General features: G+C 49.3%; 1 protein-coding gene across 1 annotated transcript in view; it reads left to right on the plus strand.

Moving 5' to 3' along the window:
- Positions 1-14,535, plus strand: part of LOC128728448 (uncharacterized) — a 63,290-nt gene that overhangs the window by 21,488 nt on the left and 27,267 nt on the right. Inside the window, exons 11-14 of the mRNA XM_053822078.1 lie at positions 3,931-4,067; positions 4,155-4,768; positions 4,835-7,284; positions 7,345-14,442. Of these exons, the coding sequence (XP_053678053.1) occupies positions 3,931-4,067; positions 4,155-4,768; positions 4,835-7,284; positions 7,345-14,442 (10,299 nt within the window). The remainder of the gene's footprint in view (positions 1-3,930; positions 4,068-4,154; positions 4,769-4,834; positions 7,285-7,344; positions 14,443-14,535) is intronic.

Below are 14,535 nucleotides of genomic sequence, written 5' to 3' on the forward strand. Positions count from 1 at the left end.
ACTCGTTGGAGAGCCCTTGTTTTGGTTAGCGCCTAAACAGCGCCGGCCTGTTCGACAGACGGGTCCGGCTGGCAAAACTGTCAGCCAAGCGTAAGAACAAATTGGATTAACTTCGTGCTTAATGCCGATATGGCGCTGCGTGTCTTCCCCCATGATGCCCATTCCACAGTCCGGTGATCCTCAAAATAGGCAGCCAAACTCGACTGTATGCTATTTCAATTATCACTAGCCGATGGCGACGGGGCGGACCTGATGTTTCGTTGCTCGGGAAACAATTACGACTTGTTCTCGGTTCCGTCTGGTCGTTTTGCTGCTTGCTGCTTCTACATGGCGGCACTTTTCTCCTCGTACGTGCGTACAGCTACGTATGCTTGAGGAAAACGTTCGCTTACTTCGAAGAGACTTGCTTTTTGCAGGCTGAAGTTACTCTTCCGTTCCGGCGTTGTGGTATCACATTTCGAGTTCTCCGTCGGTTCCGAGTGGCGCGGTTCTGGTTGCGTGAATTTTGCGCCAGCTACGATCGCCACGAGACCAGCGCGCTGTGGTGGTTTCATTTCGGTTGACCCCCAAAGTGACGACGCGCCCTGTTGTATGTGGCGTCATGGTGTACATTTGCCGCCGGTTTCTGACTCTCCGAGCACCGTGTAATGTCTACGATCGGACACGGTTGTTATGGATGCCCTTCGGGGAGGTCAGAAAACGCGTCTAACCGTATAACATCAACGCATTCTCACGAGATCGTCTTATGTTTCGACACCGGGGCCAGGTGACTGTGTTCTTTATTTATTTATTTTTTCCACGAGTAAATATACTTAAGCATCGTTTATGATCTCTTCGCGATCTTGTGGGAAAATGCAATACATTCTCAAAAAAAAAAAATACAACATAACATACCATTGCACAAAAATGCATGTAGAAATCACAGTATCGCAGTATGGAATTCACGAAGATAATGTACATTGGCGCCATGTATGCACATTGGCGTTGGGTACTTTTTCACGAACGATCGTTGCCAAATACCAAAGGTAGCGCGAATGCTTGCTTTGTCGTTGACCGATGAAACCCTTCCCATGGGGTGATCGAATCGAGTTCGCTTGAAAAATAGTTTCTACCGCCAGGTGACGCCACATGGGGTAGATCAGAACGCGAGTAGAGTTGTGTTGTGATTAAAGTCCGTTTTGCTAGGATATGAAAACCCCACATGACGAATTGAGCGCGAAAATGAAGCTGATAGATTCATTTTTGGACAGCTTGATGCACGCTATTCTCAAATTTCATACTTTTCATACTCATTGTGAAAAAAAAACCAAAAGCATAAATTAACCGAGTCAGCCCGGGATAAGGCTATCTGCGGCTGTTGGGAGGAAATGCCTTTCAGCTCACAAAAAATTATTCGAATCTAAATAAGGCCAGACTGTTTTGAAATAAATAACAATAACAACAAAAGCGTAAATCTAGAACTGTCTTAAAATTGTTTTGAAACTTACTATGTCTTTAAATTGTTCATGTCAAATTCGAAATATTGTTTAGCTCAACACGAAGCTATGTTTTATCAGCTTATTTTTCGTCCCGCATTGTACTAATCGTGAGCAGCCCTCTTATCGGTGCTCTTCAAATATAAGAAAGAGAATATTTTAATGCTCCGAAACATACGCATTATTTTGCTCTCATCTCTCATACACCAGTGACTCATAATTACCTCTAACGCGAGACACTTTTTCTCACGCTTTTCCTTTTGCTCCCGGAAAATTCGTTGATCCTCTTGATAAGGATTTACAAGTGCATCTCAAACAGCCTTTCTATCGTAGGGAGCATTGATATAGGGGAAAAATAAAGCAAATCATTAGTGGAAAAAGAGCGAGCGTAAAAGAGAAACGAGTCGTGAAAACGTGGAGTAGACAAATCTCATCTCCGTCGTAACAGCTGTTTCACGAGCTCTCGGGTTGTTCGAGTGTTGGTGTGTTGAACTGTCAAACGACGGGCAATGTGGTCTGTTTTTGCCGGCGGAATGTGCCACATGTCACATTCGCACGCCGTCCTTCTGGAACCGGAGCAATTCGAGCAAGTCATCATTGTTCGAGCCCGTCTGGTGGGGAAGGTGAAAAAATGAAGACAGGGCACATGCACCGATTCGCAATCTATCCGTCGGTATTTCAAGTGGTACAATCCTAGTGTACGGAAGTATCGACGTGCAGTAAGTGCACACTTGCTGCAGTGTGCCGTAGGTTTTTGCAGTGAAATGTTCCAGAAAGCACCTGCATCGTAGGATACGTGATTTATGCACTCCATTAGTCAGGAAGAAGCTTTTCGAAAGGATGGTTAAAGTGGACTCGATATTATATGCATGTGGAAAAATTCCTTTCTATGCAAGTGCAAATGCTGCGAAACAGCTTATTGGTGGCCATCTGTCTTGTATCTAAATGGGACGATGACCCACATGGAAATAAATAATCGTTCGGCGAAAAAACAAAGAATGGAGACGCCCAGTCGTTGACGCAAATTTTCCTGCAATGCCACGCAACACTCCCCGAATGGCATGCAGAAGCAAAGGCGTGCCGGGTAGTTTATTTATTAGCGTGTTTTGCACGTTTAATATTTTCGTCACGATTATGTAATGGTTGCGAAAATGGTTTTTCATAGCTTCATGGGCCCCGTGCGGCGTGTTTGTGTTAGCGTATTTTCACTTTCGTTTGCATCGTATCTCCCCTAAAATAACGGCCTAAAAAAGTGCGACCGAGAACGGATTGGGTCGGCTTGTGTCGTATTTTTATTTGCATCGCATGATGTGTTTTGTGCGGAGTGTTTTTATCTTCTTTTCATTCGTGTTTATTTCACATACGGTGAGAGTAAACCGGTGAATAAGCAAAGTCAGTTGGCATGTGGTTTTGAGGATATTATCCTGATGATTCATACGTTGTAATATCATATTTTGTTGGTAATGCTGAACTGCAACGTGTAATAACTCAAACAAATTTTACTTTACAAATAAACGGAAATGATATGGCCTCGGTAGAATAGAAAATCCTTTTAAAGCCATTCGAGGTGGGCTGAGGGAAATTATTCAATTAAACGTTAACTGCTCTTTAAGCGTTCATGCATCAGTGTCAGAGATAGTTGGGCTCTCAATTAGATATGCCATTTCTATTTACACCGAAAGGCTTCCCGGGGCACAGATGTTGGCGTGTTTACATGCCATTCAAATGTTAGCGTGTTTGATTTTCTCGCGATAAATAGTAGCAAGCTGCTCTGCACGAACGGTAGCATTTTAGGATACTTGCAATGTGGATTTTGTTTTTCTAATTGCGATATACCATGGAACATTCAACCGATGGGATGAAATATAATCCACTCCCTCGGAATAGTGGTAGATTGTCACTTCGATTTACCAAGTTACCGAGAGAAAGGAATTGATTTCGCATTCAATAATACCCCGATATATCTACGGCAGTTACTGCAACGTTGGTGAATCCACACGGAATAGAGTTTGCGCAGCGCAACAACTGGTAAACAAACGGCACCAGGCGTCGCACTGCCGTAAATGAAAGCAAAATGAGCCACCACGAGCACAAAACGGCGAAAAAATCAAAGCCACGAAACAAGCGCAAAGATTCCGGTACACCCAACATCAACAGCAGCAACAGCAAAGGCAACCTTTTTGGCAATGCCTCTACAGTTTCCGCCACCACTACCACCACGTCATCAGCGTCATCGTCATCCACCTTAACCAAGCGTCTTAAAGAGATCGATGAAATCGTGTACGAGTATGACTTTTCGTACGAATTTCGGGTAAATTTAAATATGTTTTATACACTCCTATTGAAAAGAGAGATTGTTCATCACAACATACAAATCTTATGCTTTTTTTTCGTGCTATTCCATCAACAATTAATGTTTTTCTATTTTCCTTTTTCCAACTGTAAACGATTACAGCGCTACGCAGAAAGTCTACAAAAGCCGCTTCGAACTTATCGGGTCGAGTTTAATGTCGGTCGGCCATCGAATAATGGTGGCGATAGCCACCATGAGGTCGAAGAGGACATCTACACCACGACGTACAGCACATCGCAGTAAGTGTCCGCCTGTCGAGAAAAGATGCATTATTCCCTTGAAACACTTGCATAATATCGATACGGTTCTTCTCTCTATTCTTCAAGGATCACGAAGGTCACGAACAGCAAGCTAATATACGATGCCCACGATAGCAATGGCACGAGCATGCCGACGACTGTGTCTCTAGCGCGCGACAACGGCTCGCCGACGAAAGGAAAACCCACCGATGGAGGCGCACCGACAAACGGTGCCTCCTCGGTGCAGTTCACGGAAATTCGCAGCCTAAAGCGAATCCAGCGCACAAACGAAGCCGTCGGAACGAGTAATGGTGCCGACGAGGCCGGCGTGATGATGGGCGAGAATATACTGAACACGCCCGGCATTATCGATCCGGCCACCGGCCGGTCGCTGACCGTCGGCGAGGCTATCCGGTTGCGCGTGCTAGACGTACGCAGCGGGCTGCTAAATGTTGGCACCACCGGTGAGCGCATTAGCTTGGAGGAAGCCGCACTAAGGAAGCTGATCGATCCGGAGCTAGCAGAAAAGCTGCTGCGACCGGGAGCTGCCGTCGATCGGGACGGCCGCCCGATGAGCTTGCTGGAGGTGATCCAAAAGGAGATCCTCGAGGCGGAAAACGGCGGTTCGTACGAGAGCACGGAAAAGCGCATCAAGGTAACGACCGAAAGCACCAGCCAGCGGCGTAGCAGCGGCAGTGGTGGTAGTGGTGGCGCTGCAGTGGCCTCATCATCCTCGCAGCAAGCTGTAAAGTATAGCACTAAGGAAGCAAAAAGTATTGTCGATGAAATCAAGCAGGGCCGCGTGGATGCGACGGCCGGCGGTGCCGGGATCCACCGGACACCGTCCGGCCGGGACCTCTCACTGGCCGAAGCATACGAGCGCGGGGTTTTGGTTAGGAGCGAAGCAATCAAGATAGGACCACACACACTCTGTCTGGCCGATGCGCTGGCGCAGGGTCTGGTCGACACCGGTGGCTGGGTGACGGACCGTAACACTGGCGATACGTTCCGGCTGGATTCGGCCATCGAGCGGCGGCTGATCGATTCGCACACGCGCGAGGTGGTCGATACGAGGCACGATACGAAGATCACGGTGGCGCAGGCGCTGGAACAGGGCATCATCAATGCGCGAACGGGTCGCTACATGAACTCGCAGACTAAGGAAAAGCTGACGTTTGCCGAGGCCCGGCAGCGGCAGTTGATCGGAAAACCGCTCACGCTGAAGGACGTGTGTGATCTAGAGTTGTACGATAAAAATGAGCGCATCGCTTCACCGACACGACGCGATCGCGTAAACATTCCTGGGGCGATCAGTTTGGGTGTGCTGGATAGCGAGACGGTACGGTCGGTCTTCAAAACCAAGGGTGCCAAGCTGCTCACGCTGGCAGAAGCAATGGATCAGGGTGTGATACTGCCATTCGAGAATCGGTACCGGCATCACGAAACCGGTGAGCTGATGACGATTCCGGATGCGGTTGCTCGGGGCTTGATATCTTCCGTTTCGATATTTTCGATTTTTGACCTCACCGGATTCAAAGATCCGCACAGCGGGAAGTTCGTGTCTTTCAACACGGCTCTCGCGAAGAACATTCTACGCAAGCGCGACGGCCAGTTTTTGCTGGATAGCGGGAAGGGTGTGCTAATGCCGTTGGGTGAAGCGGAAGCACTTGGCTTGGTGAAACCGGAAGTGTACAAAATGTTTACGAGTCCGATGGGTGTGACGGATGAAACCAGTGGACAGGAATTGACGCTAATCGAGCTGGTGTATCGTGATCATATCGATCCGAAGACCGGATTTTTGCTTGATAGTTCCCGTCGTGTTCTGCCGCTAGAACCGGCAATCGAGCAGAAGTTCATCACCCCGGAAGGTGCTCTGCTGCTGCTCAGTTTGCTCAACATTAAAATCACCTCGGAAACGGTAAGCAAGTCTATCGTAAGATATGTTACGATAACACACGTCGGGGAGACGCCTGAAACGCAACCCCAGGTGTTGATATCATTTACCGAAGCCGTCCGGCAGGGTTTAATCGATGAGCAGACCCGTACCTATCGGGATCCTGCGACGGGTAATCTTTACTCCGTTCAACAAGCACTTAATCATGGCCTGCTATTACCGGATACGGAAGCTCTTCCTTCAAACGAAGCGGGTGCTGGTGATGGCCCATCGGGAGTTACTACTGCGAGTAACATTCCATTATACAATTTCAAAACACATGTGGTAAAGGAGGTGAATAATCGAAGTCTTAACATTACGACGGAATACCTTGAACGGGCGGACTCTGAATTGCAAACGCTAGAGATTCCACCGAACGGTTGGCCGATGAATGAAGCCATTGATCGGCAGCTGCTTAATCCCGACACTGGATTGCTAGTAATCCCGGGAACCGATCGACTGGTAAGCTTCGAGGAATGTATCAACTTGCAGATCGTTGATCGGCAGTCTGCATTCGTGTCCGACCCAAGAAACCCAGAACGTCGGGTTACAATCGATAGGGCGCTGGAAAAGAAAATACTCGATCCCGTGGGGCGATATGCTTTACGCAAAGGAGGCGCCAACCCTCTTACAATGCGAGAAGCCATCGATCAGGAGTACATCATCTTTGAGCAGAGTCTTCCGGGATCTCGCATGGTATCCGATGGTTCGAAGAACCGTACGATACAGATCCTAAAGCGACCAGGTTTCCCGGATCGTGTGGAAGTTTCTACCAAGGATGCCGCGATGGTAGAGGTGAAGAGTATCCCGACACCCGAGCTGATGAGCCCGGAGCCTTTGCAGCTCGCTCCTGGTGTTATCTATGATCCTAGTACGGCGCTTGTGATATTTGCTGAAACGGGACGCTCGGATAGCATAGTAAATGCGGCCGCAAGTGGCAAAATTGATCCCAACCTAGTGCAAATGGTCGATCCTAGTAGCTCGCGAAAAGAAAAACTATCGATTGCGGAAGCGATCGAGCGTGGCCTTATCGATTTAAAGACTGGTGAAATTCGCACCTCCAACGGACCGATTAGCATGATCGAAGCCATCCAGAAGGGTATTCTGTTGGTTGTGGGAGCGCCACTAGTGGCCGCAGCCGGTGCAATCGATTCCTTGAAACTTTTCACCGATCCAACGACCGGTGAGGAGATTCCGATTGAATTGGCCTATGAACGAGGTCTGATCACGCAAAGCCAGCTGCCAAGTCCGGAGCGGGCTGCGCTGTTGAAGAAAAAACCCAGCGTAGACAGCAGACGCTCGTCTGATGGGATAGCAACCGTGATCGTCAAGGGTGACTTGAAGAATTATGGTTCGGAACCGAAACAACTTCAAAAGACGCGCAAATGTGTTCTCCGCCCGGCGGATGCTGCCGAAAAAGGTATCATCGATAGTGAGACAGCGAACAAGCTGGAAGATCCAACTTTGTTTGCGAATACACGTCTTACACTCTCCGATGTGCTGAAGAGCGGCCAACTTAACGGTGAAAGTGGTAAAGTTATCGATCCTCAACGGGGTCATGTATTGAATCTGAATCAGGCGGCCCACAGAGGTATTCTCGATTTGCGGGGGACGAATAAAATTTTCATCCCCATCGCTCGCTGTTTAAGTCTTGACGCGTTGGAGACTCAGGGTCTGTTGAATCCTTCGGATTCGCGAATTTACCATCCCGAATCAGGACAACTGCTAACCCTTCGGGAAGCACTGTTGTGTGAAATAGTTGACCCCTTGGCTGTGATTACCATCGATGGGCAATCGATGCCACTGGAGCAAGCAATAAGTGCCGGTGTTGTTGATGAAGATCGCTGTACGCTCTCGGGTGATGTTACCATTGCGGACGCCATTGACCGAGGACTTTGCCACTCTTCAAACTACGAATCTAAAATACCTCCGATTGGGATGACACTGCCGGTGATCGTTGAACGAGGTTTGCTCGATATCAAGAAAAAAGAAATAACACATCCTATATCCCGTGTGCCAATGCCTTTAGAGCAGGCGCTGAAGAATGATTTTGTAATGGCTACACCATACACTCCCAACTTAGATGGTGTGACATTGTTAGAAGCCATTGATCAGGGGCGAATAGACACCGAAAAGGGTACGTTTAAGGCCGCTCTAAAAGGAACCACAGACGTCCGAGATGTGCCTTTACGTGAGGCTATCGATGCGGGTCAATTGATAGTGAAGCCTTTGCCTAAGTTGATCCAAAATCTACAGGCCAATCGTACGGTGACGTCAGTTAAAGAAACCGTATCTGCCCTTCATGCAATCACGACAAAGACGGTCGAAATCCAATCCGGTTACGCATTAATTTCGGCTAATGAGGTGCAAGATTTGCAAACCGGCGCAATCATGTCCATTGATGATGCGTACAAACAGGGTATAATTTCGAATCCAGAAGAATCCAAACAAAATCTTGTACAGCAAGAAGTGAGCATTGGCTTTAACGACGCCCTTCAACGAGGATTACTTGATGTAACGAAGGGCACATTTACTCATCCAGACAATGGAGAAGTCATGTCGATCTCCGTCGCGGTTGATCGCGGTTTCATTGGTTCACATTCGTCCAGCGAGGAAACTCTCAATCGTTCTCCAGAAATGTCCCACAGAGCTATCAGTTCCGGTGGTTTACCGACATCAGAGGGTATACCTACAGATTCTACCAGCAAACTAATACCAGGAGAAGCTACCCAACCCATGAGATCAGGACCACAACCAACTGCTATGCCTGTTGGTAAAGCTGTGGATCGTAATGAGTCGATAGCCTCGGGTAGTAGTGGTAGTAATATTGGAGCTAACATTAAAGATGCCGCTAAATTGGGTCTTATGGCTGTTGTGGGTGCCCCGGTGCTTGGCGGAATGGCCATTGCTGGTGCAGTAAAGAAAGCTTTCGAAAAGAAAGATAATACGACTAGTGCGGTTGATTTTGAAGTGGTTGGCAATGTGGAAGGACCAACCATGCCGTTCGTTAATCTTGCATCGGACCCCATAAATGAGTCCGTATCAAGAGGAATCGCGCAATTGCCCAAAGATAGCACAATTCCTAATTCTGGAGAACAACCTTTAGATCATGGCATCATCGCTGAACAAATGATGGAAGGATTGAAACCAAATGATAAAGCTAACGATGTTATTAATGCTAGTAATGTAACACCTGTTGACAAACATACTCACTCTGAAAATGATTCTGTCGTGGAAAATCAGAAACAATTGGCAGACAATGCGGGAACATCTGGTAGGGAAGATCAACTCCTTGAAATGAAAAAAGAAAAGCCGGATAAGAATAGTTTAGATGCATTCTTGGAAGCGGAAAAAGATAGCTCCAAAATAACTCCACAACCAGTACCAACAGAATTGAGCTTGAAATCAGATGCCTCATTAGATAGCGTAAACGTATTAGCTAAACAACAGATTTCAACCGAGGATTCGGTGAAACAAACTCTCGCTGGAGTACCTGTTGCTCTAACACAAGAACAATCGGGTAAGTTATCTGAAATGGAGGTCCAATCAGCGCATCCCGAGCGTCTTGTTGAAAGTAGCCTTGATCATCCTGTTGCAGAAGTACAGGAACAATCGGGCAAGTTCTCGGGAGTGGAAGCCAAATCAGAGCTTCCAGAGCGTTTTGTTGAACGAAGCCCAGAGCATCATGGTGAGAAAGTTGACCACAAAGAATCACCCAAAGCCGCTGTTAGTGCTTCTGAACCGATGGACGATTCTTCTGTTCTGAAAACATCCAAAGATGCTGTTACTGGTTCTGAACCGAAAGACATTTCTTCTGTTGCTACCACTGGCAACGACACACCCGCGAAAGATGTATCGAGTACCGGCAATAATTTGATTGCTGATCCAACAGCATCGCAATTCGATATGACTAGTTTAGTAACGACACCTGTCGCAGCTTCTTTGGATGTAGAACAAAACTTGATCAAAACATCAGATCCTTTAAAGAGTTACTCAGCCGATGAACTTCCCCAAGATACAAACTTAAGCATGCAAAAGAGTGATCAAATGTCCGAGAAGTCCGCACCTGAAACGATCCGGGGTACATCCGCAGATGGGCTGTTTAAAGAAGCTCCTGTCACTCTTAACGCTTCATCGAGTAATGGAGCCGGTAGTAAGCTGATGGATGCAGCTAAACTAGGGCTAATGGCCGTAGTGGGAGCACCTATATTAGCAGGAAAAGCAGTTGTAGATGCTCTAAAATCCGATAAGCAATCTTCTGTGAGTGTAGGAGCTCCAGCAGAAGTTTCAGAGCGACATGTAACGTTCGTTGAGCGATCTTTGGAACGTCCCGAGCGTATGACTCTGGGAGAAGCCATCTCTCAGGGTAAGATTGATCCCAAATACTGCCGCATCATGGTAGATGACAAACAGATGCCGTATACAGTCGAAGAGGGTTTGAACAATCGCAACGTCCGCATCTACGATGTCGTCGACGTGCTCTCGAAGGAGCTTATTTCATTTGTAGAAGGCGAAGAAGGTGACGACACCCTCGTGCTGGACACGGCCCTGAGCGAGCAGCGCCTGGGTGAATTGGGTGTGTATGACGTAGAGAAAGGCTGTTTCCTCGATCCGAGTACCGGAGAGCGTGTGTCTTTCCGTGATCTTATCTACAACGCTGGTTCGTTGATTGATCCTAACACCATTTTTGTGAAGGATCTCGGTCGGAACCGCTTCGAGCGGCTGGATGCTGCGTTAAAGAAGCATCTGATCGATAAGCACACGGGTCATATGCTGGACAATAAGACGGGCAAGAAGGTAAAGTTCGTCGAATGTTGCCGTCGCGGTTGGATTGTGCAACGCGAGCCTTCCGGTGATGAAGATCTTTCCCCGACACTTGCCGAGGTCATTGATGCGGGCCAGATCAACCCGCAGACGGGTGAGTTTATACAGAACAACGAGAGTGTTCCGATCGCCGAGGCGTTACGGGCTGGGTTGATTAACAATGATTCGCTCTCCGTACGGGATCCGACAGACGGACAGGTTGTACCGCTGGCGGTGGCCATTGAGAAGGGTATCATTGATCTCAAGCTTGGCGTTTTGTTCAACAAGGACACTCAAGAAGAGATCGATTTGAATGATGCGTACGTGCGGGGATACATGCTGGAAGGCAAACGAAAGCCAATTTCTCTCGAAGCTGCTGTGCTCAAGGGACTATACAATCCGGAATCGGGTCTCATTCTCGATACGATCACGGAGGAGATGGTCGACGTGCAACAGTCCGTTGACAAAGGTATCGTTGATCCTAAGATCTCCAACGTGAAGGACACCAAGGAGAACACCCTTGTGCCGCTTCAGGATGCACTGGACAAGAAGCTGATCGACGCAGAGTCGGGTAAGCTAAAGGATACGGCCAGTGACGAGCTCGTACCACTGGATGTAGCGCTCGAGAAGAATCTGATGGACACCAAACACGTGACCCACAGTTTGATCGACGTACTCAGCCGTGAGTTCTATAACCCGGCAACGGGAAAAATTCTCGATCCAGCGAATGGAGATGAGAGTAACTTGAAGGACGCGATTGGTGCCAAGCTGGTGGAAATCGATAGTGTGTTAATCCGCGATGAGGCAAAGGAAAGTGTGGTCAAATGCCGCGATGCCATTGCCAGTGGTCTCGTTGACGATGTAAGGGGTGTTCTAACGCGCCCAGAACTCACGCTCGATCGTGCTTACCAGAAGGGTTACGTGCTGAGCAACAAGAAACCGATTTCACTCGCTGACGCCTTGCTGCGTGGGTTTTATGATCCAGCAACGGGCAAACTATTACTTGAAGATGCCCCTACCGCCATCACACTCGAACAAGCGATTGCGGAGGGAGAAATCTCCACGAACGATTTGATCGTGCGTGATCCCAAGAGTGGTACCGTCATCAGCCTCGCTGAAGCGATACGTGGTGAACTGGTAGATCCTCGCGCGGGTCTAGTGGTTGATTCCGCTTCCGGTCTGAGCATGGGTCTCGGAGAAGCTATGGATCGCGGGTTGATCGTTGCGTCCAAGCGACGTTTGAGTCTCCCCGATGCCGTGTACCGTGGCCTGTACGATCCCAAATCGGGTCAGTTTAGCAGTACGACCACACCAGAACGCATGTCTACCGAGCGAGCCATCCGACGTGGTATGCTGGATCCGGAATCCACCATCGTAACCGTGGGTGGAAAGATAGTCCCGTTCGAGCTAGCTATCGAGAATGGTACCGTGGACGTACGTCGTGGTACGATTCGCGATGATGATGGCGTACGGGTTGATTTCCGTGAAGCGTTCGATCGAGGCTTGCTAGTTGAAGTGCGCAAACCTATCGGATTGAGCGAAGCCGTTCTCAAGGGTATCTATCGGGAGGGAAATGGAATGTTTGTCGATCCAAAAACAGGCAAGAAACTTACGCTCGAGCAAGCGATCGCGGGCAAACTGATCGATCCGTACTCGGTGCAGGTGCGTGACCCTACCACCGGGTACTATAGGGATTTAGATCTCAACGATGCTATTACGACGCGGTTCATCGATGGGGACAATTCGAAGGTACAACATGGTGATGGAGTGATTACGCTGAAGCATGCGTTCGACATCGGATTGTTGTACGATCGAAAGGCACCGGTTAGTCTTCAGCGAGCCATCCATCAGGGTATCTACGAGGATAAAACCGGCAAATTCGTCGAACCAACCACGGGACGTAAGATCACGCTGCAGGAAGCAATGCGCAAATTCGTTATCAATCCGCAGCTACCGTGTTATTTCAATGAGCGTGATGAAACCATGCTTAACCTCTTTGAGGCATGCCGGGCTAAGCTGATCGATCGCCGTGAGGGCGTGTTCCGTGAGCCTGGCAGCGAGGTGTTTATTCCCTTGAGTGAAGCGCTCGCGTTAGGGCTGATCGTGGACATTGAGAGTGCAGGTTTCGGGCTTTATGAAACGCTCGCAATGGGCTTCTATCGGCCCCAAACGGGTCAGATCGTACATCCGATCACGGGTCGAGAAATAACGCTCGAGGATGCCTGTTCGGAGGACATCGTTAGTCCGGCAGCATCCATCGTCAAGATTGCGGACTCGGGACGCTACGTCCGGTTGGACGAAGCTATTAAGCAAGGGGTTATAGACGCACAGAGCGGCGTGTACAAGCTATCGGATGGGAAGATCGACTTACAGGAAGCACGCCGAAGGGGTTTGATAGTCACGAATCAAAAGCTGCTCTCGCTAGAAAAAGCCATCAAAATGGGTCTTTACCGTGCGGACGATGGGGCATTTGTTGAGCCCTGCTCGGGTGATCTATTGAACCTGCAGGAATCCCTCGATGCCGGTTTGCTCGATTTTGAGACGACCGTGTACAAGGACGCGGTCACCGGACAAGATAAGCCACTTCGTGCGGCCATGGATCACGCCGATATCGATGTGGAAAAAGGGAAAGTGCTTGATCGTAAGAACGATCGCGCGTACAACTTTGACGTTGCCTTCGGCAAGGGTCTATTAGTGACAGTTCATCGACCGATCACGGGTAAGATCCTGGAGCGTAAAGAATCGATCGATAACTTGCTGCAAGAGTCTCCGATCGGTAAGGGTCCGAAGGAGATGAGCCTACAGGATGCGTTACGATACGATGTCCTGTCACTCGATGGGTCTGTGGTGCGTGATCCACGCACAGGGTTGTTTGTGCCGTTACGTCAAGCGTTACAAGATGGTGTCCTGCAAGAAAGCGCCCGTGCCACCGTCGATCCGAAACTGCTGTTCTTCACCTTCGACAATGATTGTGTAGTGTACGTGCGCGAACCGCTCAGCTTCGATCGTGCCGTCGAGTGCCAGCTGTTAGATCTGTCGACCGGCCGGTTCCAAAACCGATCGTTGCCTCCATCGTCAGCCACCCAACTCGAACCGGACCACCAACCGCCAGCCATCACCCTCCGCGACGCCATCGTGCAGGGTCTGATCGACCCGGAATCCGTACTGCTAAAGGACGGTGCGAAGTGCAAGCTGCTGCACCTACCGGAAGCCTTCCGCAAGGGTCTGATCGAGCCAGAAAAGTCGAACGTACTCGACACGGCCAGCTCAAAGCTGGTCCCCTTACAGGCGGCCGTCGAATCCGGTCTGCTCACGACACCACGTCGTTCGTTCGGGTTGCTTGAAGCGCTCGACTACCAGCTGTACGTACCGGCCGAGGGCTCGTTCCGCGATCCGTTCCATCATGCGGCCCCGGCCCGGACGCTTTCGGCCACCATCGAGGCCGGACTGCTCGATCCCTCGACTACGGTGGTTCGCGACAGTGTCGGTAAAGGTAGTGCGATAGTGCCGCTCGCGTCCGCCATCGCCAGCGGGTTGGTCGACGCCAACCGCGGCCGGTACCACGGGGACGACGATTGCGAACCAATCGATCTGGTGAAAGCCCGCGAGAAAGGATATCTCTTGCGAGCGGAGCAACGGGTAAGTGGCCGTGCTGCACGTACCTCTGTTTTTTTTTTTCATACACTCGTCAACCCGTTCCTCGAGCTCCTGCGCTCTCCCTCTCTCACGCCC

The sequence above is a fragment of the Anopheles nili genome, chromosome 2 (genome assembly GCF_943737925.1).
Source record: "Anopheles nili chromosome 2, idAnoNiliSN_F5_01, whole genome shotgun sequence".
Classification (NCBI taxonomy): domain Eukaryota; kingdom Metazoa; phylum Arthropoda; class Insecta; order Diptera; family Culicidae; genus Anopheles; species Anopheles nili.